At 41.8% G+C, this 25,092-nt stretch overlaps 1 protein-coding gene across 1 annotated transcript in view; it reads right to left on the reverse strand.

Moving 5' to 3' along the window:
- KDM5C (lysine demethylase 5C) overlaps window positions 1–25,092 on the reverse strand; it is a gene marked incomplete at its 5' end in the record, with an annotated part of 2,556,543 nt that overhangs the window by 133,808 nt on the left and 2,397,643 nt on the right. Inside the window, 1 exon segment of the mRNA XM_044060510.1 lies at window positions 24,204–24,407. Within this exon segment, the coding sequence (XP_043916445.1) occupies window positions 24,204–24,407 (204 nt within the window).

A 25,092-nucleotide genomic window follows, 5' to 3' on the forward strand; every position in this document is an offset into this window, starting at 1 on the left:
TCTCACATCATACCCTTACATAAAGGAGGGAACTCCTATGATTATTCTAATTATAGACCCATAGCTCTCTTATCCCCACTTGCAAAGATCATGGAAAAATGTGTTCACCATCAGTTAATGAACCACTTAATAAAAAACAACATTCTTACTAACTGTCAACATGGCTTTAGGCCTTTTCATAGCACAACCACCGCTCTCCTCTCCTTCACAGACTTTATTAACAAGAATCGTAATAATAACATCCTGTCTTCAGCTCTCTTTATTGACCTGTCCAAAGCCTTTGACATGGTCAACCACTCTCTCCTCTTAAAAATTCTCGAATCTCTTTCCTTAGAAGCTAAGGCTATCCACTGGTTTAGTTCCTATCTCACTAACAGGAAACAGGCCGTCCTCTGGAATAAGGAACTCTCATCTCTTCTCCCAATCTCACTTGGTGTCCCCAAGGCTCTATTCTTGGACCTCTTCTTTTCTCCCTCTTTATAAATGACCTACAAGTAGCTATTCCCCAGGCTACTTGTATACAATATGCTGATGACTCCACACTAATTTGCTCTGCTAAATCCATTTCCGAACTTCAAACTAATACTCAAGCTGTATTTTCCAAAGTAGAAACTTGGTTCTTAAATCGTTGCCTGCTCCTAAACGCAAAAAAAACCAAACTCTTACTCTTTAAGCCTACTACCAGAACCCCAGCTTTAGATTTCACTATCTTATCTAACAATGGAACCATTATATCACCTGCCCCTACTACCAAACTGCTAGGTGTCACAATTGACAACAATCTTACCTTTGACTGTCATATCAATAATACCATTAAATGTGTAAACAGGAAACTTGGCTCTCTCTATAGAATTAAGACTTTCTTAACCTCCCCAGCCAAAGCTACTCTTGCCCACTCTCATCTCATTTCCACTCTTCTCTATGCTTCTCCCATCTATACTAACCTCAAGAAAAACAATCTTTCCAAACTGTCTACTACCTACAATAACATAGCTAGATTTGTTACTGGGAAGCCTTTCAGAACTCATCACTGTCTGAATCTGCAGCAACTGAACTGGCTTGAACTGTCAAACATGTTACTTCTTTCCCAACTTACATTTGTCCAAAGAGCTTTCTACCAATCTCTTAACACACCTGTACTTTCTAACCTCTTAACCCCATATGCTAATCTGAACTCACTCCGCTCATCTAGCAAACTGCTGGTTACCCTAACCAAATCTAATAACCTAGCTGGTGACTCCCTCTTCTCAAACTCCATAGGTAAACACTGGAATCAACTTCCTACCGAACTTACTTCCATTCCATCTACTATTCTGTTTAAACAAAAACTCAGAACATACCTCAGAAGCCACTGGATGTGTCCCTGCTCTAATCCTGACTAAATGTTGATTCCCTTCTTAACCCTCTTTCTCGCCCTATTCTGTTGTGCCTCCTCCTTTCTCCCTAATCTTCCTTCCACCCTACATACTTCTCTCATATATCTCTCCTCCTTATTGGCTATGACTCTTTTCCAGTAAACTTGTATCTCTTTTAACTCTACTCTCTCTCTCTATTGTTGTTTCTCTTTCCTCCTTGGTCTTCCACTTTCTCTACTTGCTGTTAAAATAAGCAATAATGTTCAATATGAGGTTATTTAGATTGTCCAGAAAGTTAAACTCCTTTCCTTTTAGTAACAATGTACATTTCTCTTTCCTTGGTCTTACATTTTTTTTCTTGTTTTAAACTATGTAATAATATTCATTATGATGTCATTTAGATTGTCTAGAAATTTTTAAGTCCTATTCTTGTTTGGGTAACATTATTCATTGTCTAAGTCCTACCAGCCTGTAATCTGTTAATTGAGCTCATGATATATCTCTGATCTCTATATGTGGAGCTTTTCTCCCCGGGCCTCTACTGAAAATGGAAATATATCCAGCTAGACTAGCCCGGTTAACAAATGTAAAATAAATAAATAAAAAATAAATTTGATACTGGACACTCCTCCCAGTTCCATCGCATCAGCTCATTCTATTGTGTACAGTTAAGATCATTTGGGAAGGCCCATCCTCTTAGTTTCCTAACCTTGAATTATCTTCTGTTTCCTCCCTTCCTACTTATCTTAAAAGACACTTTATTCAGCTGTTTTTACTGTATTTCTGCCCCTTAGTTTCTTAACCTTGAATTATTTTCTGTTTCCTCCCTCCCTACTTAACTTTATTTAGCTGATTTTACTGTTTTTGTCTCCATTCCTACTTTATTACTTTATTTTGCTTTTATGGCTCGTTCTTGAAGTGTTCAATTGCATTTATAATACTGCATTTACTACTGCTTGTCAGTAGTCTGATTAAATTGTAATTGTTACCCTAAATGTCTTAGTTCTGGTTAAAGGACTTGAGCTTCAGGCCAGTTATTTTACATTATGGAAGTTTGTGGTCTGCACTCTTGTGGGAGGATAGGGTAGCCTCTGCCCTTCTGAGCTGGAAATCGCTGGGTGACGGCCTATTGTGCTTGTTGTTCTAAGTGTCTTTGTTCTGTTTTAAGCACTTGGGTTTCAAACCAGTTATTTTAGATTAGGAAGATTTGTGGTCTAGACTCTTGTAGCAGGAGAGTATAGCCTACACCTTTCTAAGTTGGGAATTGCTGGCCGAAGGCTCATTGTGTCTGTTATTCTGTTAAATGTCTTAGTTCTGGTTAAAGCACTTGAGCTCCAAACCAGTTACTTTACATTGGGACGGTTGTACTCTAGACTCTTGTGGTGGGAGTGTATGGCCTACACCCTTTCTAAGCTGGGAACTGATGGTGAAGGCTTACTGTGTGTTATTTTGTGTGTCTTTATTCTGGTGTAAGCACTTGGGTTCCAAACCAGTTACTTTACATTATGAGGATTTCTGGTCTAAACTCTTGTGGCAGGAGAGGATAGCTTACAATTTTCTGGCTGGAAATTGCTGGTTAGGCCAACTGTGTCTGTTATTCTGAAGTGTCTTAGTTCTGGCTTAAGCACTTCTGCTCTAAAACTACTTGTTTTATATTAGGAAGGTTTGTGGTCTAGACTTTTGTGGTGGGAGTGTGTGGCCTACACCCTTCTATGCTGGGAATTGTTGGCAAATTGCTGCATTATTTGAACTGCTTTCTGCAGTTGTGACTGTGATTTTATGCACTTTGAATTTCTAGTATTTCTGCATTTTATAGCAGAGGAAGACTAAGACTTGCTGAATCTAGACGGTTTGGTATCACTTGAGCACTAAAACCAGCTCTTCACTGAGATACTGAAATATCTGAGGCATCTGTTGCTTCCAGCTAACTATAAGTGCCTGTTTTTGCTCTAATATTGCACTTTTAATTCGTATTTGCATTCCACTGTCTGTTTTGAATTGTCTGAACTATTTTTTGTCACACACTACTGTACAGTGTACTAGTTCAGCTATAGCACTGCCCACTTTCAAGTTTGCTATTTCTGGGTCTGTTTTGTAATGTCTGAGCATCAACTTCAAGTTACCTTTGTTGGTGAAAACCCTTGTGTGAGAACAGTGCTGTCTGGGTCTCATCTAATCGAGGATGATTGGACTACAGCTCAAAGACAGCACTCTTACTGGCTAGTTGGGAGTTGAAAAGGGTATTTTCTTGTTTTAAGCCCTGCGTTTGCACGTGTTTGTGTATAGCTCTCCATCGTGAATTGCCACTTAGTGGTGGTTACTGTTAGTGGTTATAGACGGAAACGTTTTGTTTGCTAAATTTTCCCTTAGCACTTTGCTTGTGGTCCTCCAGAGGTTTTTTTCTGTGGCCCTGGTCTACTGTCAGGTGGAACAATAAGCCTAAAAACACACCAACAGTCAAATTCCACCAAAGCTCTTTATTCCATCAACGATCTGGTACCTCGGCCATTCGCCTTCAAAGGATCACAATTCAACTTTCAAAATGAACTCGTTTTATACTGTTTAACTAATTAATTAATTGATAAATTAATTCAATTATACTTCAAAATTTAAAGTGACCTTTGTATAAAATTTGACATTTACTTGTGTCATTTATGAAAAGAGCAGGAGCTGGGCCTTTAACAATGTATAAGGGCATATTTTTGCACATATATATCAGAAGCATACTTATTTATTAGTGTTTAGGGGATGATATTTAAGTACATCATTTGGGGAGTGATTTAATTTATAATTATTAGTATGGAATTAACTCTTTTCATATATACTTTAAAAAAAATATTTTTTGTTATGTGTATATTTATATTTCAAAATAATTTTTTATATATATGTATTAAATAAGTTTATTTCTTTATATATGTCTTATTATTATACATTTAAAACATATTTCTCATATGCATGTGCTGAATAGTTATATTATGAATGTACAACATGGTTTAAATAGTTAAAATAGACTAGAATAAGTAAATGTCAAATTTTATACAAAGGTCACTTTAAATTTTGAAGTATAATTGAATTAATTTATCAATTAATTAATTAAATAGTATAAAATGAGTTCATTTTGAAAGTTGAATTGTGATCCTTTGAAGGCGAATGGCCGAGGTACCAGATCGTTGATGGAATAGAGAGCTTTGGTGGAATTTGACTGTTGGTGTGTTTTTGGGCAGAACTGCTGATTTTCGTATGTTTTTGGCTTTTGGAACAATAAGCCTAGCCTCACAGGTACCAACACACCTCTCACCCACTAGCCACTTCTAAGTGTGACCTCTTTTCCTGATCATATAAATTTACCTATCACTATGGAAGGACGATTTCCTACAGTTTCTCCACCCAGCTTGATCAACATGGGCATCTTAAGTCAGAGTAGTAACTGCCTCATGTTCACCGACAACCCTCTAGTCCTAGTCCACACAAACACAATGTGTCAGAGATGCAACTATATTAAGAACCTTGAATTCATGCTCTCTCACACATCAGTCAGTACATATGACAATGAGTTGGTTGCCAGCAAGCACACCTCACCTCCTACTCCACCCAAACCCACACTACACATAACTACATATGTGGAAGTCCTCACCAGAAACATACCTACACCAGAAACCTCCCAAACACAAAGAGAAGCACGCTACACATAATACTACTTATGCGGAACACAGTACACATAATAACTCACGCACCAGTCTCATATCAGTCAAACCCTTAAGGCAAAACACAAAATCAAACATATCAGTCATAGATGATTCCATCATGAGACACGGTGATGTCCCTCTTACCAGGCTGGATAAGGAAAAGGTCAACTGTCTGGTGCCAAGATACACTATATCACATATGCACTTAAGTATCTTAACAATAGGTACTTCGTCACAGTTCATATTGGAGTGAATGACTTCAGATGTACCTCTCTGGAATACATGGACAGAGACATGACTGTCTCTCTCAGGCAAGTATGTCCCTAACTTAAGCATCATTTTACCTTTACCTAGGATGATGCCTACATAAAAACATTAAATTACCAACTTCAATAATTGGCTTAGCTTCTGGTGTCATTCTAAGGGTTTCCACTGTCAGCCTGGGATGACATGATCGACAGACCTTGATGCTTTACCAGAGATGGTCTTCATCTGCCACCATTGGGATTTCGGCTACTGGCTAAGGCTCTTGCCACCCCCACAGTGTCTTAGGCAGTGTCTCAAGGACAAAATTCCCAATGTAAAAACTCCATCTAAAAACAACCTCAAGGTTATGCTGCTAAACGCTAGGAGTCTCAACACAAAACTGCACTTACTGGAAGCTGTCCTCACCTTGGAAACTGCAGACATTTGTGCAGACACGGAGACCTGGATCAAGGCTGTGGACAACCATACTAGGTTACACCTCCTTCCAAATGTTCAGACCACAAACTGAATGCGTGAAAGCTAAACGAGATCATATATCAATATTTATTAAAGACAAATACACCTCCAGATTGGTTAAACAGTATGATTCTCTGGAATTACTTCAGGTGCAATTAACTGTTGGTAGGATGCCTATTCAAGTCTTTGCAAGCAACAGGACACCCTCCATCAATCAGGACACCCACTCTGCCAATTTGGAACTACTTCAGTCTATCAAGATGGAACCGAACATCATGGTTTTGGGCAACTTTAATTACCCATCCATTGACTAGGTAAATTACTAGTGCTCAAATTCACTTGTCCAAAGGTTCCTCGACTTCTTTAACTTCAATGCCCTGGACCAGCTGGTTGACACCCCCACAAGGGGGGCCAACATCCTGGATCTGGTACTTACTAATATGGGGGACCACTGTAGCACCCCCACTGTGAAGTCTTCCCTGGTGAGATCAGATGACAAATCAGTCTCATTCTAACTATCATACCTGACCCCCCCCCTCCCCCAACAGCAACTAAACTTAAAAACTTCTTCAAAGCAGATTTTAACCTCCTACAGGATGGTACAAGTAGCTTCACTGCACCTCACCCCTCAGATGGAACTGCCGAGTTCTACACCAATTCTTTATACAAACACCTGTATAACTGCACTGACTCGGACGTACCTGATAGGACCAAAACAAACTCCTCAAGGAAGAGCAAACATGCCTGGTTGACAACTGCCATTAACAGGCTTTACACCAAGAGGAAGAAATTGCTGTCTAAGAGTAACAAGGAACAAGCCCTCAAACTGGAAACACTCCCTCCTCAACTTAAACAAGTAAATAGGACTTCTTGTGAAGTCCTCCAAAGCAAACTAAGAGTTCAAATTAGCTTCCTCATCAAAGGACAACCACAAGGCATTCTATAGTTACATCCGTAATCTAAAAAGAAAGGCTCAGATTTGCACAGAACTGGTAGTTAATGATACCACATATACTGCTGAGCCTGTGAACATAGCTAACCTGTTGGCCAACAGGTTCTGTGAAGATTTCACTCCCCTGTCCCCACCACACGTACCTCATGAGATCCCTACTACCTTGTATCTCTAAAGAGCAGGTTGTAAATGCCCTCTCTAAGGCCAAAAACTATGGGACCTGATAACATACCAGGCTGCATCCTACATGGGCTCCAACATGAATTAGCAACACCACTCACTACTCTTTTCAATCATAGTCTAAGCACAGGCTTCATACCAGCTGAATGGAAAACAGCCACTGTTATTCCCTTGCACAAAAGTGGTGCTTCCACTGACCTCAGGAACTATAGGCCTATTAGCCTGACTAGCCTTATCTGAAAGGCCATGGAGTGAATCATCATGGATCTTATCAACAAAGATGTAGACAATCTCCAAACACTTGACCCTACTCGGTTTGGATTTGTCAAAGGGAGATCATGCATGTTAAACCTGGTGGACATCTTTGAGACAGTCACTAAGGCCCTGGACAAGGGGAAATCTGTGCATACAGCCTGCCTGGCCTTAGCCAACATTTTTGACATTACCCCCACACTCAGGTATCACTAACACAATCACCCAACTAGGCATCGACTCTTATATCTTTAAATGGGTCGCTAACTGGCTCACTGATAGAACTCATAGTCAAAATAGGGAAATCCACCTGCAACAGCATACCTGCAACCAGTGGTGTTATACAGGGGTCAGTCCTGGGACATCTACGGTTTCGAATCTATTCTTCCAAAGTACAAGCAAAAACTAAAGGTCTGTGGCTGACAAAGTTTGCTGATGACTGCAAACTGGGAGTGGTCACAGAATCTCCAAATGATGTCAACATCCTACAAGAGGGTCTTACATAAAAGCCAGAAAAAACAAACCACTAGTAAAACAATAAAAACGCAGGAGGTAGAGGGAACCCAAAAGTAATATTCCAATGACTTAAGTAAACGCTTTCGTTTGGTGTAATCACTAGACTTCATCAGACACCATTTTGAGGCCAAAGCCCATTTTTATATACACGTCACATCTCATTTAAAAAGAACAGCCAATCAAAAGAGTATAAAAATTACACTCAGACCATACTTAAAGGACTACAAGAATAAATAAGATTACTGTTTATAATGCCATAATAAAACACACATGAAAATAGTGTGAAAACACTATGTTAAACACTACTTTATCTATCAAAATTGTTTAATTTTAATAAACTAGATATAGAAACTGTATCATTTAAGCCGATGGGAAACTGGTGTTTAAATATATCTACCACCAGATTTCCTTTTGCTCTAAATATACCTTCCATGGACCCCCATGGTTTTCAATTTTAACCAGATGTAAAACTGCAAACTTAAATGTATGTTCAGGAAAAATTTTAATATGCCTATATAAGGCATTAATTTCTCTCTGATGAGAAATCTTACAAAAATGTTCATAAATTCTGTGCGTCAACTTTCTCTGCGTCTTCCCTATATAAAAGGTAACACATTGGGAACAAAGGGCAATGTAAACCACCATCCGAGAGTAACAACTATACCTTTCCCTTATGTTTATTTGCTTGTTTTGTACCTTAATATTAGACCCTGACAAGATATGGGAACACTGATGACACATGGCATCATTCTGCCTACCATGTCAGTATTGCCCTGTCTCTCCAGAATGTTCTTGATGTTAGGACCTCTCCTATATGCAACCTTTAGGAATTCACCTAAGGTGCTCACCATGTCATTATCCCCTCTAATTATACTCCAATTCCGGTTCAAAATATCCATAACAATAGGACTGTTACTACATAAAATAGTGACAAAGGGACAAAAAAGGTCATTTCTATGGTCTGTGTTACTAGGACCATAATCATTTTGATTAGATAGTACCGCTTCCAATGCAATGAGTAAGATCTCACTAAAGGGCCCCCCCCCCCGTTGGACTATCTAGTTCAGGGGATTCATTACTCTGTGACATTAATAAAGGTCAATATATTCCTTTCCTATACTTCATGATAACTTCCTCATGGATACTATCAACAAGAGGTTTAGGATACCCTCAGTCTAGGAACATTTTTAAAATATTGGCACATTCTTCCAGAAAATCATTGAATTCTGAAACCATGTGGATGGCTCTCACCAGTTGGCCTTTGATTATCCCTCGCTTATCTTGTGGAGGATGACTACTAGAATAGTGTAAATAACTATTGGAGTATGTTGGCTTTCTCTATATAGTTGACTTGATCCCCCCATCACCGCCAGTTATGGAAACATTACATCCAAATATGCTATCTTCTTAGTACTGATACTGTAAGTACATTTTAAAAATTCTGTTGTCTGATTAATATATTCCATAAACTGTGAGATCTCATCTGGTGGGCCCTTCCAACTAACAAACAAATCATCCAAATATCGGACATACATGGAAACATGGGTATAATAAAAATACTTGGGAACAAAAAACATTTTTCCCACCAGGCCATGATATTAGCAAAAAGGGGGCTGCAAGAAGAGCCCATAGCGACCCCCTGTAAAAATAATGGCCTTCAAAATGTATATAATTATGGCTTAATACCAGATCCATTAATTGACTATAGGTGTTGACTAAACCCTAATCTAGCCCTAATTACTGATGCAAAAAAAATCAGAAAACCATTCCAAGCCAATCTGGTGAGGTATACAACTAAATAGGTCCTTAACATCGATGGTAATAAAAATTCCATCATGAAATGGTATTAACTTGTTATACATAGTCAAAAACTGCCAGGAATCACAGCATATATGAGGCATCTTAAGTACATCCTGTCTCAATCTTCTATCTAGGAATCGAGCTATGTAACTGGTTTTGGACCACCCAGAGCCAACTATGGGACGTAAGGGAGGATCCCTTAGGTCCTTGTGGATATCTTTGGAACTCCAATGATCACTGGTATTTTGGGAAATTCAACAGACATATAACTATACTCTCACAGAAATCTGGTCCTGAGTTAACATGATCCATTAATTCATAGTCAACTCTTTGGTAGGCCACATTAACCTCATTCAATGACGCCTCACTGTAGGTATAACTATAAAGAAGTGAATCCTTTTTTTATATGTAATCATCTTTTTGCATTACCACGATTCCCCCCTTCCTTGTTTGGCTGCATAAACCTCAAATCATTATTAACTCTTACTTGATTTAATACATCCTTTTCTTCTGATGACAAATTACTAGGACCCGTGGAATTATTTAAATAATACCTGAAATCCACCTCACATGCCCTTTCAAACATTTTTAAAGCATGCTGTAACTCTGGATTATATACACTAGGTATCCTTAAGTCACTATTAACAATTACATTACTATTATTAACATCGTTTCTATGAATGAATTTTAAATTTAGATTACGTACATATAATTTCAGGTCACGTATAAGGCAATGTCCACAGGTTTATTAGGTACGAATCTGTTTCCTCTGCTGAAAAAATCAGCATGCACTGATGAAAATGACAAACTGCTGTAATTGCATATCTTAAAGTCTCGAGCAGTATTAAAAATAACTTCATAAGTTTCTAAAGCAGTCATCTCTGGTACCTTGAATTGTTGTAACCATTCCTCTGGTCCTGCCATCTCCTCCTGTTCCCCTGCAGGTAAGGGCTCTGGTTCTGCAGCCTTTCTGATGGTCTTACCACAGGAGGTTCTAAAGGGTCAGAACCCTGGTTGTTCTGTTGATCACCATCATCAGTGTTCTTACTTGTGTTCCCACTTCAAGCTGACTGTCCTCCAGGTGGAATAGGGTAGGCTTTTCCAGAACTATAAGCACGCCTACCCCTTTCCAACTTCTTGTTTTTACAACTGGCAATTTGTGCACATAGATTGTCAATGTCTTTAAAAATCATATCATATTGAATTTTATAACTATTATACAATCCGTGATGATTAATACCATTGTCGAGATCCTTAATCTCATGGTATAAGTTTATCAAGGGTGGAGTTATTATGTTTAATGAACAGCTCCATTAGCTCACACCCATGCTTGTCGAACATGGCCAACAATTCTTGATGTAACAGGAAGTGATGGATTAGGGCCGTAGGGTACTTCCAAACCAGATGGCCTTTTGGAACTTGTTGCCATCTTAAACACTCCCTAAAATACATGCTCTCTTGTTGTAGCTTGCAGTATTGCATTAATTTTGCCTTGAATTCATTTAATTTTGAATCGATAGCTGGTATATTATCCCCCACAGGGACATCATTTGGTACATCCCTCTATAACCAGAAATCAAGTGAAAACAACTCCTGTCTTACCCCATTTACTTGATTCACAAGATTAGAAAAGTACAGTTGTATACACTTACCATAAATGTAGATGTTAGAGTGTATTCACTGTTGCAGTCATTACATTTGGGTAATCTGCTGGCAGGTTGCCCTCAGTCGGCCTGAATTCCAAAGTCTTGGGTCCTGCATCAGTTGCTGTCTCCTCTTCCATGACGTCAGGTCGTCAGGGGTATAAAACATGCAGCCGACACAATTTGTTTTTCTTGCCCCCGATGTCAGGTGCACCCAAAAAGGTAGCAAAAAAAAAATATATATATATACACACATATATATATATATATATATATATATATTCATATATATACACACACATATACATGCATCAATATAAACTTTATCTTCATCTACAAGCAAATACACCACATAGGTTGTAGAAGATAGTGAAGGAAAGATAAACTCCAGAATGACAGGGGGATGGCAGGAGGGTAACCTGGACTGCAACAGTGAATACACTCTAACATCTACATTTATGGTAAGTGTACACAACTGTACTATGTTCTTCGTGTTTCATTGTTGCAGTCATTACATTTGCGTAGAATCCCAAAGCTATGGTTGGGAGGCTGGAGCTAAACAGCATTAGGAGCGGCTATAAAACCCTGCAGATCTGCAGTGGCAAAGCCTGCCCTGGATTTAGAGTAGAGAGGCAAATGATAATGCTGTGTAAAGGTGTGAACATAACTCCAAGTAGTAGCCTCTAGAATGTCTTTGGTTGGTACTCCCCTTAGAAAGGCTGCTGAAGTAGCTGCAGCTCTGGTGGGATGAGACCTAATGCCCTTGTGCTTGGTGTAAGTAGCAGAAACTGATGCACTGGCTTATCCACTTTGAAATTGTCTGCTTTGATATAGCCTTGCCTTCTGATCCTGCAGCATGTCACTAGTAATTGCTCAGTTTTTCTTAGAGCTTTAGTACTGCTTAAGTAGAATCTTAGCTATCTGTGTACGTCCAAGGAATGCAGAATTCTCTCCCCCTTGTTCTGTGGATTTGGATAAAAGGTTGGCAGATGAATTGTTTGGTTAAGAGCCACACTGGAAACCATCTTAGGCATAAAAGTAGGATTTAAGTAGAAAAAAGCTGCAGGTACTCCACGACAAACAAAGCCAACCAGTTTCTTTAGAAAAACACTGCTTTAATCAAATGAGTAAGCTTACTCATTTGATTAAAGCAGTGTTTTTCTAAAGAAACTGGTTGGCTTCGTTTGTCGTGGAGTACCTGCAGCTTTTTTCTACTTAACTTTGATTTTTGGCGTTCAGCAGGTACCTTACCCTCAGAGGCTTTTTTGTTTCCACATAAAAGTAGGATTTGTCCTCAGAGATAACCTGTCTGGGTAAAATATTATAAAAGGCTCTACAGCCATGAGGGTCTGTAGCTCTGAAACTCTTCTTGCTGAATAAAGTGCTAGTAGCAGAGCTGTTTTCCATGATAAGAACTTTATATCAGCGGTAGCAGCTGGTTCAAATGGAGGCAGGGTGAGCTTTTCCAACACATAATTGAGGTCCCATGCAGGCAGTGGTGATCTTCTAGGAGGCCTTAAATTTTTGGCTCCTCTAAGATACTGCTTTAGTAAAGAATGAGAAAAGATTGGTGGCTCTGTATTGTAATGAGCCGAAATGGCAGAGGCATGGATTTTAATTGATGAGAAAGATAGGCCTTTGTCAATCATCTCAGTTAAGTATTGCAATATCTGAGGAATATTTGATTCTGCTGTATCAGTTCCTTGTGCTTGATTCCAAGCACATAATCTCTTCCATTTGTCAGCATAAGATTTTCTAGTACTAGGCCTTCTGGCTTCCAAAATGACATCCATCACAGCTTTACTGAGAGGAGTTGTTTGTATAATTACATGATCAGCCATGCTGACAGGTTCAGAGTCTATAGTTGATTGTGCAGGATCTGATTGTTTTGCTGGGACAGTAGTTGTGGTCTTTGAGGCAAAGACCAAGCTGGATATTGAGACAAGTTCCTTAGGATTGGGTACCAGTATTGGCAGGGCCAGTCCGGGGCAGTTAGTATCACCTTTGGTTTCTCTTGTCTTTGGTAAGTCCTTGTGCAGAATTTTTTCAATTGATAATTTGGAGGAGAGGCAAACAGATCTATGTTTGGGCTCCCCCATTTCTCTGTTATCATGCGGAAGACTTGTGGATTTTGTTTCCACTCGTGAGGATCCATAAGGTTTCTGCTTAAATCGTCTGCCAGAGTGTTTTGTTTTCCTGGCAGGAATTGAGCTTGAAGATGTATTTGGTAGGTCAAAGCTGTGTCCCACAGTGCCATGGCTAATCTGCATAAGGGGTAGGAGTGAGTGCCCCCTTGCTTGTTTATATACCACATGACTGGTGTCGTCCGTCTATCAGTAGTTGTCCTGGATGAAGTAAGTCCTTGAAGGCTGTTAGGGCATTTTGAACAGCTAGCATCTCTTTCTGGTTGATATGTTGATGCATTTGTTTTGGTGACCATATGCCCTGAATGCATCTTCCTGCCATGTGGGCCCCCCAGGCATAATCTGATGCATCTGTTGTTATGGTTTGGCTGGCAGGGGGTAGAATGAATGGCCGTCCCATGTTTTGGTGACATGCCTTTGCCCACCATAGAAACTTCTGTTGCAGGCAGGGAATGAGAGGAATCATTGTTTCCAGACTGTGAGAATGTTGACTCCATAAACTTTTTAGGTACCATTGAAGTTTCCTCATATGCAGTCTTGCATATGGAATTCAGTAGGATGCAGGATGCCATGAAGACCAGAGCCTGCAGAATTTGTCTTGCAGAAGACTGGATTTTTGTTGCCATCAGTTTGAAGTAAGTAGTCAGTTGCCTTTGCTTGTCTGGTGTGAGGTAGGCCATCTGGGCAGCTGTATTCAAGCTTGCACCCAGGAATGTTATCTTTTGAGAGGGTACCTGTTGTGATTTCTTTTTGTTTACTGTGTACCCTAGGCATGTTAGAAACCTTTTCACAAACACCAGGTGTCAAAGAAGAGTGTCCTTGTTCTCTGCTTGAATGAGGCAGTCGTCCAAGTAAGGATATATTTGTATACTTTTTTGTCTGCAAAATGCAACTAATGGTGCCAGGCACTTTGTAAAGACCCTGGGCGCAGTAGATAAGCCAAAGGGCAGTGCAGAGAATTGGTAATGCATTAAGCCAGCCTTGAATCTGAGGTATCTTCTGCACGATTGTCTTATTGGGACATGCAAGGTATGCCTCTTTTAGGTCTAAAGTCACCTGCCAAGCATTCTGCCCAGCATGGGCAGAAGCTGCTGCAAAGCCAGCATTTTGAATTTTGGAATATCCAGGTATGTGTTCAAAATCGATAAATCCAGTATTGGCCGCCAGGCCTTGACCTTTCTAGGTACCAAGAACAGTCGAGTACAAACCTTGTCCTTTTTCCTGTTCTGGTACTGTCTGAATGGCCCCCATATCCATGAGGAACATAACCTGTTTCTGTGCCTCTGCCCACTGATTTTTTGGCAGATCTGGCCAACCATTTGCCATTGGCAGAGTGTGGAAATGGAATCTGTATCCCTGTGATATGATGTTTAGTACCCACTTGTCCTGGGTTATTAACTGCCAATTTTGAGCAAAAAGTGCTAATTTTCCCCCTATGGGTGCTGCCAAAAGATAAGTGCTTGGTGCAGGCAGAGGGAAGTCATTGGGATTGCTTTCTGTAGGTTTGCGCTTTATCTCCCTCCAGATTTGGAGGTGGAAGCGCCCCATTGCTTTGACCTGTATGAATCTTGCGCCTGGTATATGGAACCCGTAGGGTGTCTGGATTTGTCCCTTTGAGCTCTGTCTAACATAGGAAAGGACCAATTTTTTGTAGGCCAGTGTCTACTGAATCTTGGTGGCTGCACTTGTAAGAAGTCTTTAACAGTTTGCATACACTTAGCTTTGTCTTCCATTTTCTTTAAAACCTCTTCTGCCTTAATACCAAACAGAGAATCATGCTGTAAAGGTGCATCTAGCAATTTAGCTTTAACATGATCAGGCAAATTTTGCTCCTTTAACCAGACATGCCTCCTAATCACCGATCCAGTAAATGCAGCCCTGCAAGAGGCCTCTAAGGAATCAAAACCACATTGCAAAGTATGCTTTCCAACTTGTTCAGCTGCATACAATAATTCCTGCAATTCTTTATTTTCTGCACATTCTGAAATCAACATAATTTTCTGTTTCAGCAATCCCATAACATGTTGTTGGTACTTAAGCATATGAAATTGACAGTTTAAGGCCCCGATTGCCAAGGTTGCAGATGTATAAACCTTTTTTCCCCATCTGTCTTAGTGCGCTTGAATCTCTGTCACAGGGGGTAGGATTTTTTGCTGTTGAGGCCTTAACTCCCTTTGGACCCTGTGAAATAGTTTCAGGATCAGCAGCAGGGTTTCTAAATAAAACATTTATGTGAGTCAGGGACCCTGTAATATCTGTCAGGCTTACTGGGAGCAGGAGGTAAGGAGTCAGAGGATAAGCTTGACTGCGAAAACACATCATCCACAATGTCTAAAACAGGGGGAATGGCTAAAGGCCTGTGCTGAGGGAGGAGGACGAAATCCCTGAGCCTCTTTTTTGATTCTGAGAAGTCTTGACTCTCCCACTGAAAATGCTCCCTCAAAGTATGCAAAGTTTCTCCAAATGAGTAATCCTCAGGAGGAGATGCAGATGGAATAGATTCCTCAGCATCAGAATCCTCATAGGGAGGCATAGATAATTCCTGATCAGAAGAGGAATCAGAAGAAATAGAAACCTGACCTGAAGATTCATAATCAGTGTCTTGCCTAGGCCTCTTATCAAGAGGGGGATGGGTACCCCTGATCAAGGTAATAAGGTCTTCAGCCATTTTGATCATCTGTTTTTTTAGGCATAGAGGCCTGTGCATGTGACTCATGCATCTTTTTTTTAGTTTTAGAAGTTGCTTTAGTCTTTGGTTTTGCAGCTTTCGTCGGTTTGATATACAAATGTTGAGAGGTCTGAATACGCCCTCAGTAGCCGGTGCCTACTCAGCGGCTCCAGACCCATCCGAGGGAGATACATCCGTCGGTCCAATACCTTGAGTATCTTGTGGCATGCCGGACTCCACATGGGTGTCGGTAGATGCCTGCGACTTGAAGGTAGCGGGTATCAGGGGCTGCAAAAGTGCCTCACTGAGTACGGGCAAACCGGCGACTGGCTTAGGAGAAGCTTCGTCGTCTGATTTGGATCTCAGCTGCCTTTCTCTGTCCTTTTCTTTGCGTTTTTTATGTACTCCAGTAGTCAGATTACTATCAGACGACATTTCTGGGTAGTTAAATCTGTTTCCAAAATACTTTGATGCAAAAATATACCGACGCTTAATAGTGCGTTGGTTAAATCTAGCACAAAACCGACAGCCAGGCACGTTGTGATCACGGCCTAGGCAAGGAATATAGTATAAATGGAAATCCTTATGAGGTATTTGCTTTCCACAAGTAATACAATTATTAACTTTTTCTGACATCAGTAAAAAACAAGAAAAAAGTTTCCCCAACGGGGTACTTAGCTTTAGTGAAGACTTTGGTTCTGAAACTCAAACTCGGATATTTCAGTAGTCGGCTGACTGGCACTTGCGAAATGCTTCGGCTTCGGGCACCGCGCGGCAAGAAAGACTGAAGAAAATGGCGTCGGCTGCATGTTTTATACCACTGACGACCTGACGTTATGGAAGAGAAGATGCAGGACCCAAGACTTTGGAATTCAGGCTGACTGAGGGCAACCTGCCAGCAGATTACCCAAATGCAATGACTGCAACAGTTGTGTACACTTAACATAAATGTATATGTTAGAGTATATTTACTGTTGGAGTCATCACATTTGGGTTATCCTGCCAAGGGTAGCCCTCAGTCAGCCCGAATACCAGAGGCTTAGTATTTATGCGTCGGTTGCTGTTGCTCCAAGACTGACGTCAGGTAACCAGTGGTATAAAATCAGGCAGCCGACGCCATTACATCAGTTTTTCTTGCCCTGTCAGGAGCCCCCCCAAATAGGGAGCTAGGTTATGGTGGAAGAACACCACCAGTAGAAAGTAAATTCAAAAAAATCCCTGTAAGGAGAGATGAAGAGAGAGAGAGAGAGAAGGGGGATGGAGGGAGGGAAACCAGGACTGCAACAGTGAATACACTCGAACATCTACATTTATGTTCTTCGTGTTTCATTGTTGCAGTCATCACATTTGGGTTAATTCCCAAAGCTGAAGAAAAGGGTGGAGGCAGTCAAGAAGACTGTGGGCTGGCTAGGATGCCCTGCAAGGCTGCGGTGGCAAAGTCTGCCCTGGATATGGAGAAGATAGGCAGGTGGTAATGCTTGGTGAAGGTATGAACAGATGTCCATGTTGCAGCCTCCAGGATGCCACTGGTGGGGACCCCTCTGAGAAAGGCTTCAGAGGTGGATGTTGCTCTGGTGGAATGTGTCCTGACTCCCTTTGGGGGTGGTTTCCTGTGCGGTCTGTAGCAGAAATGGATGCAGTGTGCTATCCATTTGGAGATTGTTTGGATATGGCCTTGCCCTCTGCTCCTGCTGCAAAGCTGACTAGCAATTGATCAGTTATTCTGAAAGATGTAGTCCTGTCCAGATAGAATCTGAGCTGTCTGTGCACATCTAGAGTGTGCAGAATCCTTTCCCCCTTGTTTTGTGGGTTAGGGAAAAAGGTGGGCAAATGTATGGATTGGTTGAGTGCCACACTGGACACCACGTTAGGCATGAAAGATGGGTTAGTCCTGAGTGAGACTCAGTCAGCATGGAAAAGGATGACGGGCTCTACAGCCATGAGTGCTTGCAGCTCTGATACTCTTCTAGCTGAAGTGATGGTCAGAAGCAAGGCTGTTTTCCAAGAGAGAAATTTTAACTCTGTTGAAGCTGCAGGTTCAAATGGGGGTAGGGTGAGCTTTTCCAACACAAAGTTAAGGTCCCAAGCTGGGGGTAGGAGTTCTTCGGGGTGGCCTTAAGTTGTTAGCCCCTCTTAGGAACTGTTTGATGAGAGGGTGTGAGAAGAGAGGAGGCTCTGTGTTGTAATGAGCAGAGACGGCAGAGGCATGAATTTTAATAGAATAGAAGGATAGACCCCTGTGTAGTAGGTCTGCCACACAATCCAGGATGAGAGGTATGGAAGGCTGTGCCGTTCCGGCTCCCTTAGCCTGGATCCAGGTGCAAAACCTTTTCCACTTGTCAGCATAGGATTTCCTAGTGCTGGGGCATCTGGCCTCACGTACATCTAGGACTTTTTTGCTTAGGCTGGCAGCTTCAGGGGTGGTCAGGGAATAAGCTAGGCTGCCAGGTTGAGGGTCTGCAATTGGGGATGCATGAATTCTTCATTCCCCTGGGTCAGGAGTGTTGGGATCTGAGGTAAGTGCCATGGTGGCAGGGGTAACAGGCTGCGTAGCAGTGGGTACCAATGCTGGTGTGGCCAGTCTGGGGCAATCAGGATTGCCCTTGGTTTTTCCTCCCTTATTTTGAGCAGTACCCTTGATATAAGTGGTAGAGGGGGAAATGCATAGACCAAGAGGTTTACCCACTGGAAGGATAGAGGATCCACTTTCCAGGCCTTGCTGTGAGGTTCCCTGGTGCAGAATTTTCTGAGATGATGATTGGAGTGTGAGGCAAAGAGGTCGACCTTTGGGGTGCCCCATTTCTGGGTTACAAGGGTGAAGATTCTGTGGTCTAGCTGCCACTCGTGTGGGTCTAGCAGGTTTCTGCTTAAGTTGTCTGCCAGAGAGTTGAGAGAGCCTGGCAGGAATTGTGCTAGCAGGTGTACTTGCATGGCTGAGGCCATGTGCCAAAGGGTCATGGTGAGCCTGCAGAGAGGAAAAGAGTGAGTCCCTCCCTGCTTGTTGATGTACATCACTGTGGTGTTGTCTGTTTTGATCAATAGAGGCCCCGGGGAGAGTAGGGGTCTGAAGGCTGTCAGGGCATGCTGAACAGCGAACATCTCTTTTTGGTTGATGTGCAGATGCATTTGACTTGGGCTCCAATGGCTCTGAATGCACCTGCTGTCCAGGTGTGCACCCCAGGCATAATCTGATGCATCTGTGGTGTGGGGTTGTGAGAAGGGAAGTCCCTTGTTGTGGTTGCAAGCTGCTGCCCACCAAAGAAAATCTTTCCTTAGACAAGGTATCTTTGTTATGACAGTTTCCAGATCTTGAGAGTGTTGACGCCAAAGGCGTTTTAGGTACCATTGTAGTTTCCTCATATGCAGTCTGGCATATGGAATGAGTAGGATGCAGGAAGCCATGAACCCTAGAGCTTGCAGGATTTTCCTTGCAGTTAACTGGGTTCTGGTGGCTAGTTGAGAGAAGTAGACTGCCAGGTAGGCTTGTTTTTCTGGAGTAAGGAATGCCATCTGGGATGCTGTGTCCAGGCTTGCTCCCAGGAATACAATTTTTTGTGTGGGGACTAGTTTTGATTTATTTTCGTTGATAGTATACCCTAGGGAGGTCAGGAGATCCTTTACAAAAGTCAGATGCTGTAACAGCTTTTCCTGACTGTCTGCCTGAATCAGGCAATCGTCTAAGTAGGGGTAAATTTGAATATATCTTTGTCTGCAAAAAGCAATGGTGGGAGCCAGGCATTTTGTGAAAACTCTGGGAGCAGTGGATAAGCCAAAAGGAAGCGCAGAGAACTGAAAGTGCATAGATCCTGCCCTGAAACGTAGGTATTTCCTGCATGATTCCCTGACTGGGACGTGTAAGTAAGGCCTCTGGCTAACTAAGCATCCTTGGAAAGCATTGGTAGAAGCTGCTGGAAGGTGAGCATTTTGAATTTTGGTATCACCAGAAAAGTGTTTAAAATTGATAGAGTGAGGATAGGGGTGCCATGTGGACTCTTTTCTGGGTACCAGGAAGAGTCTGGAGTAGAAACCTTGGCCTATCTGTTCTGCAGGAACATGCTGTATTGCCCTCGTGGAGAGCAAGGAAAGGACTTGCTTTTTGGTCTCTGCCCACTGGTTTGGAGGAAGATCTGGGAACCCTTTGGGGGTTGGCGGAGTGAGGAAATAAAATTTGTATCCCTGGGACACTATGTTGAGGAACCATCGGTCATTGGTAATAGTGGCCCAGTTGCTTGCGTGGAAGGAGAGTTTTCTTCCTAGGGGCACAAGCAGGTGGGCAGAGGTAAGCGATATAAGTGTAAAGTCATTGTGAGTTCTTACCATAAGGGGGTGGCTTTGCACTCCCTGTTTTTGAAGAGGAGGAACTCCATTGCTTAAATCTCTGCATTCCCTGGGGCTGCTGTCTGAGAGGTCTGCTTCCCCTGGGTCTGGGCTGAGCTGGCCTGGAGGGGGGCAGGAAAGGACCAGTGCTTGGAGAGGCAATGCCTACTGAACCTCGGAGACTGGACCTGTAAGAAGTCTTTTATTGTCTGCATAGATTTAGCTTTTTCTTCCATCTTTTTTAACACCTCTTCTGCCTTGGTGCCAAGTAAGTTGTCTTTGTTCAATGGTGTGTCCAAAAATTTAGATTTGACATCGTCTGGCAAGGTTTGTTCCTTAAGCCAAGCATGCCTTCTAAGGACAGAACTAGTGACTGCTGCCCTGCAAGATGCTTCTAGGGCATCAAAGCCACACTGCAATGTGTTCTTAGTTACTTGATTTGCAGAATGCATTAGCTCCTGTAATTCTTTATTTTCTGCACAAACAGGAAAGGAAGATATTTTTTGTTTGAGGAGTTCCATGGTATGCTGCTATTTCAGCATGTGGAACTGACAATTTAATGCTCTAATAGCAAGAGTAGCAGAGGTGTATACCTTTTTTACCCCATCAGTCTAAAGCTCGGGAATCCCTATCTGAGGGGGTGGGATTCTTAGCTGAAGTTGCTTTAACTGCTTTAGGTCCTTGAGAGATGACCTCTGGGTCAGCAGTAGGCTTTTTGAAAAGAAATTTGTGAGAGTCAGGGATGCTGTAATACCAGTCAGGTTTTCTTGGAGCAGGAGGAAGTGTGTCAGGAGTCAAACTGGATCCCATAAAAAACATCATCCACAACATCCAGGACAGGAGGAATGGCCAAAGGGTCTGTGCTGTGTCAAGTCTAAGAATTCCCTGAGTCTCTTCTTTGACTGAGGACAGTCTTGACATTCCCAATGGAAATGCTCCCTTAAAGTACGAAAGGTTTCCCCAAATGAAAATTCCTTGGGTGGAGAGGCAGAAGGAATGGATTCCTCTGCATCAGAATCCTCATAAGCAGAGAGGGGTTGCATAGCTTCATATTCAGATGCTTCAGAGTCATTGGACTCCTGTTCAGATAAACTACTGGGGACAAGTCTCTCTTTTGGAAGGGGTCGCCTGGCTTCCCCTAATAAGCATAATAAGGTCTAATGCCATTTTAAGCATTTGAGATTGAGGCAAAGAAGCAGGTGCTTGAGTTTGGGTTGTCATTTTTTTGGGTGTGGTTCATACCCCTGGCCTTAGAAACTCGGTAGTTTTAGAAAGAACTGAAGACGCAAAAGAAGTCATCAGTCTGTGTCGAGTATCGGTAGTGTGAAGTACCTCCTCGGAAGCTGGTGCCTGCTCAGCGGCTCCGGACCCATCCAAGGTAGAGACATCTGCAGGATCCTTAGTTGAAGAAGAGTCTTGCGGCATACCAGACTCCGAAAGGGTCTCAGTAGCAGCCTGCAAATCTACAGAAGTAGGCATCAGGGGCTGCAAAAGCCCCTCACTGAGGACTGGAGAACTGACGATTAGCTTAGCGGAAGTGTCATCGGCAGTTTTGGACCTGCGTGGTCTGTCTCTGTCTTTATCCTTTCGTTTTTTTCGGAAGATCGGTAAATGGATGGCTTACCGAAGCCATATTGGAATTTGAGGACAGAGCGAAAATATCTAGCTACAATAAGGGCCCGACAATGTATAGTTCTGGCGTCAAACAAAGCACAAAAGCGATAGCGGGGGACGTCGTGGTCTGGGCCTAAAAAGGTGACGCGGTAAGAATGGAAGTCTCGGTGTGGTATTTGCTTTCCACAGCTGAGATAATTGTTAACTTTTTCTGACATCGGTTAATGCAAGAAAAAAGGATCCCCAACGGGGTACTTAGCTTTAGAAGACTTCAAATTCAATTCAGAAACGAAAACTCAGGTAGCGGCTGAACTGCACTCGTGCAAACTGCTTCGGGCTCCTCAGCAAGAAAGACTGATGTAATGGCATTGGCTGCCTGATTTTATACCACTGATGACCTGACATCAGTGCTGAAGTGACAGCAACTGATGCAGAAATACTAAGCCTCTAGTATTCGGGCCGACTGAGGGCTACCCCCTGGAAGGATAACCCAAATGTGATGACTGCGACAGTGAAACACGAAGAACATCTATGTTCCCACCGTTTCTCAGAACCTCGGAGGTATTATCAAAATTTGTCTGTGGATAGCCAAGTCTTTCATCCATTGATATTTTTTGAGTCAGCTGCTGGACAAGTGCACTCAAATTGTTGACAGATTCACTTAGCTGAGAGAATTCCACTAGAGATGCACTAGTGTTGCCTTCCACCAAGCTGCCTAACCAAAACCAGGAAAGCCAGAAAAAACAAAACACTAGTAAAACAATAAAAACACAGCAGATAGAGGCAACCTTAGGATTTTACATAAACAAATGATTGATGCCAAAGTCATAGCCTTAAACTCAATGCAAAAAAAAAATGTATCATCATTCCTTTCGGTAAAAGCGATGTTCCTGCTAACTACCACATCAATATCAACATCTTAAGTATGCACACTCAGTGGTGAGAAACCTGGGCACACAGGTTGTCAGCAACCTTACCTCTGACCAGCATGTCTCCACAGTGGTAAGAAGGGCATTCTGTATTGCTCATCTCACAAGTTAGGGCACTGCCTCCAGAAAAAAAAAAACAGTTATAACCTCCCTATACTCTTCCCTCATTAGGCCAATAACTGAGTACAACGGGTCTATATTGAATTAGCAAACGCTTAGAAAAGCGAACGCTAATTCACTGACCCCTTTTAAGCGAAAGCTTACAATCTTGAACACCCGTAACAGTGATTTCTTTCACAGGGCAAAAAATTGCTGGGCTGGTTTCGGGAGTTCGCCATTTCCTCTACTGTGGTGCAATCTTGGAGTTGGTATATTTAAGTAGGGGGGGTGTGGGGGGGCTTCGCCCCCCACATTATATAATGTTTTAAGTTTTTTTTTCTGTGGACCAGCGATTTTGATCCCTGGGAAAAAAATCGCTGCTCTGAGTGTTAGAGATTTTAAGCTTTCACTTAAAGGGGTCGATGAATTAGCATTCGCTTTTCTACGCGTTTGCTAATTTAATATAGACCAGAGTACAACACCCCTTTTGGTATGTACCTTTCTAAGCACCTGAAGCAATTGGAAAACCACAAAGGTTCCTCACAAGGAAAATTCAAGGTCTTCAGCATCTGTCCTATGGGGACCATCTGAAATCACTGTCACTTTATTCTGTTTCATACAGACTACTCAGAGGTGATCTCCATACCTCTCAACTGTCCAGATTTTTGCCTCTTATTTTTGGTCTGCTCCTCATAAAATCTGTGGTTTTCTGGCAAATCAAATATGACTGAAGTCACTAAATAATTCTAAATAATGACAATCACTTGAGTTTCAGACTTCATATCCTTCAGAAAATATATAATAGAAAATCTGTCATTCTAGCAACTTTCTAAGTTTATATGAGCGATACTTTACATCTGTCCCTATTTTGGGGCCTTTGTCCCCCCATTACTTCTGGCTTTGTCCAGATTTCTTGTGTTGAGAGGTATGTTGATCTCTGCCTTGCACAGAAGGCAATCTCTGACCCTGCGTTATTGGAAATGCTGGATATTCACAAGTCAGATGGTACAAAATTGTGTCCCAGAGGTTACCACACCTTTGGAACAGACTCCCACTTCATGTCGAACAGAGCACCTCATTGGCCCTCTTCAAATGCAATCTGGGCGATTGGATGGGTGACCATAAATTCACCCTGGGGGTTCCACCTGTGCCCCTCTTGGACAGGTGCTGGTTGCGGAAATAAGGGTAAGAACTTGGCTAGGCTTTTAAGGGCCCTAGGTCCATTAGCCTAGTAATTTATTACGATCTTATACTAAACGTATTTTATGTACACATCAATAAATGGCTATATCACAGACACACCCACAAGTAATGGCAATGCTTACCTCTTTGGACTCTACTTGATTCTCTGTAGCTGGTGGTGCCTTTTTCTTAACACAGGAATCACTAGCTGGCTCATCTCTGCTCTTCTTTGTTTCCAGTTCCTCTTGCGATGTGGGTGTGTAATCTCCCCTCTCGGACTTCCGTTTTCGTTTCTTTTCAGAGTCCTTTCCTTTTGCTTTGGACAGCTTCCTCTCAGACTTCTCAATCTGAAAATTAAGGAAATTCACTTATAAAAAAATCAGTGAAAATATTCTCTACACTAATCTTCAAAAACGGGCAATTTTATCAACTTTTTTCACTTCTGGTTTGAATCAGCTGCAAGTATAAAACTGTAAGATTTCTCAGGATTCTGGCAAGTTAGATTTGTAAGATGAAATTGAAAGTAGAGAACACTGTGTACCTCCTTAGCTTGAGTAGCACATTCCTTAGATGACTTGTAGATATGCTGAACATACAAAAGAAAGACTCACTGTTTAAGTGATGTGTTTACAATACAATAATCAAGAAAAGCATACTAAGCTGAAGCACATGTCCTAATGTGACATGATGCAGATGTAGGGGAGTATACACACAATGCAGATAATGATAAAAAAGAAGCAGCGAAAACAAATTTAATACAATTTCTTTAAAATTAAATAACCAAGATAACTATGCACAGCTGAAGCACATTTCCTGAAGTGACATGCTGCAGATACGATGAGTACACAACAATGCATTTGAAAAAGCAGCAAAAAGTAATGCAGACTTCTATCTGATGTGACAAGCTCTTAAAACTGAAGCCATACAAGCGGTTTGAGTAAATAACTGAAGTGCAATGGAAAAAAACTATGACTGAAAACTCAAAAATGAATGTGTACACAGCAATAATACTAAGGCATAAGAAAAAAGTAG

The sequence above is a fragment of the Protopterus annectens genome, chromosome 1.part0 (genome assembly GCF_019279795.1).
Source record: "Protopterus annectens isolate FY-2018-M chromosome 1.part0, PAN1.0, whole genome shotgun sequence".
Taxonomy (NCBI): Eukaryota; Metazoa; Chordata; order Ceratodontiformes; family Protopteridae; genus Protopterus; species Protopterus annectens.